The sequence below is a fragment of the Mus pahari genome, chromosome 6 (assembly GCF_900095145.1).
Source record: "Mus pahari chromosome 6, PAHARI_EIJ_v1.1, whole genome shotgun sequence".
NCBI classification, from domain to species: domain Eukaryota; kingdom Metazoa; phylum Chordata; class Mammalia; order Rodentia; family Muridae; genus Mus; species Mus pahari.
In genome coordinates, this window is record NC_034595.1 from 100,104,579 (window position 1) to 100,106,678 (window position 2,100).

General features: G+C 58.6%; 1 protein-coding gene across 1 annotated transcript in view; it reads right to left on the reverse strand.

The window, feature by feature from the left end:
* The window catches only part of LOC110322750 (centromere protein S), an 8,570-nt gene extending 7,101 nt beyond the window's left edge, over positions 1 to 1,469 (reverse strand). The window contains exon 1 of the mRNA XM_021199486.2: positions 1,351 to 1,469. Within this exon, the coding sequence (XP_021055145.1) occupies positions 1,351 to 1,398 (48 nt within the window). The 5' untranslated portion in view covers positions 1,399 to 1,469. The remainder of the gene's footprint in view (positions 1 to 1,350) is intronic.
* Positions 1,470 to 2,100: the final 631 nt, after the last annotated feature.

A 2,100-nucleotide genomic window follows, 5' to 3' on the forward strand; every position in this document is an offset into this window, starting at 1 on the left:
CCGGCTCAAGGTCAGAATTTCTTAAAACCGGAGTGCAGCCCAGCAGTGGTGGCACGCGCCTTTAATCCCAGCACTTGGGAGGCAGAAGCAGGCAGATTTCTGAGTTCGAGGCCAGCCTGGTCTACAGAGTGAGTTCCAGGACAGCCAGGGCCACACAGAGAAACCCTGTCTCGAAAACCCAAAATCCAAACAAACAAACCAGGAGTGCAGGGCAGACAGCCGCTGGGACGCAGTTACCGAAGGAAGCAACCCCCAACCCTTCGCTCACATCGTTCCCAGCTGAGACCGCAGCTCTGATTCATCAAACTGAGTACTGGCTCTGACACCACCCTGAGGAGTAGTTATCCCTAGCCCGACCTTGCAAAGGAGAAAACTGCATCCGGACCACGGCTAACCGACTAGAGGACCCGAAATCACAACCGATGCCAGAGGGTGGGTTCCGGGGCAGCCTGCCAGGGGCTGACCCCGGGCTCTGCAGCACAGAACAGACAGCGTCTCCCAGGTCCTAGTGAACTGCTCAGATCCTCCTGATCTTTATCGACAGGGCTCACCATGTAGACCAGGCTAGCCTCAAGCTCACAGACACCGCTCGCTCTGACTCCTGAAATTAAAGGCCTGAGCCCCAACGCACTGCCCTCGCTTGCTCGTGAGACAGGGTCTCTCTAGGTACTTAAGTGATCTAAAACTCTAATCCTCCTGCCTCAGCCCCACTCAGTCTGTGTGTTTCTCCTGCATCTCTCACCCTCACACGCGCTATCCCCAGCCTCTTGTGTTGTTTGTTTTGTTGTTGTTGTTTTTCGAGACAGGGTTTCTCGGTGTAGCCTTAGCTGTCCTGGAACTCACTCTGTAGACCAGGATGACCTCAAATTCAGAGATGCGCCAGCCTCAGTCTGGGATTTCGCCGCCACCACCCGGCCCTCCTTTGAGACAGGGCCTCCTGTAATCCCGGTTGGCCTCGAACTCGGTATGTCGCTGAAAATGACCCTAAACTGGCTTCCGCCTCCACCCCAAGCCCCTCGCTCCCGCACACACCCCGCTCCGTGCTGGGGTCACAGTCGTTCACCACCAAGCCCGATAGGTGCGGTGCTGGGACTCGAACCCACGGATTCCCTCGTGCTGGGCAAACGCTCCTCCAAGCCCCGTCGTCTCCCCGGAGCGCCCACGCCCGACCCTCACAGCGCCGGGAACCCCGACTCCCGCGCGCCGGACGCAGGCTCGGCGGACCGCACCCCCTCTCTGCAGCCGAGGAGCGACGCATGCGCACACGCGGAGGCCGGCTGGGGACTCGGGGCCGGGCCCTCTCCCAGGACCTCGCGTCCTACCCTTGCTGGGACCCCGTTTACTTTGTACCTGCCGGTGAGAGAACTCCTGCGGCTCCTCAGCCTCCACCTCCTCCATCGCGGCCGACAGCGCCGGCAGGCGCGCCACCGTCGGCTCAGACTTTCCCGCGCTACCTCTGCGACGGGCGGCGCCGAGGGTCAAAGCGCGAAGCGCCTCCTTCCTGTGTCCCGCGCGCGCCCCCTGGCGACGGCTCGCGGAAGGGCCTTGCTAGCGTTGGTGTGACTCCGGGCTCAAGGCCCGCCGCTTGTTAACCATCTGTAAGAACGCGCGTGAGATGGCTCACTGGAGGGAGCACAGAGCCATGTAAGAGCCGGGGGAGAGCGGCCCCAGGGACCCTACTCCATTGGGTCTGGGGCAGCAAAGATGGAAAATAGATTTTAATAAGTGATAATTCAGTAGCATTGGAGGGAGGTGTTAACAATGAGGAAGTTTGGGAGTGGCCCAGCCATTGAGCTGCTTAGGACTTATTAAAAACAAGGCTATGTGGGTGTGGCCATCATTCAAGAATCCGTAACATTAGGCAGTATTGAGAAGCCCGTGCGCTGGGGAGTTCAGAGCGGATTAACATACGACCACTGCAACAAAGTCTTACCTAAGACCCATCAAATTAAAGGTCAATAGATCTGTTATGTCTAAAATGTCTTGAGTCAGAGCTGACCACCGGGCAGCACTTCCTGCACCTGTATGAACTCGCTGTGGTTCTTGTGGGTCCTCCTCCCCCTTTATAAGCTGACAGAGAAAGATGTCCAGGGCCGTGGC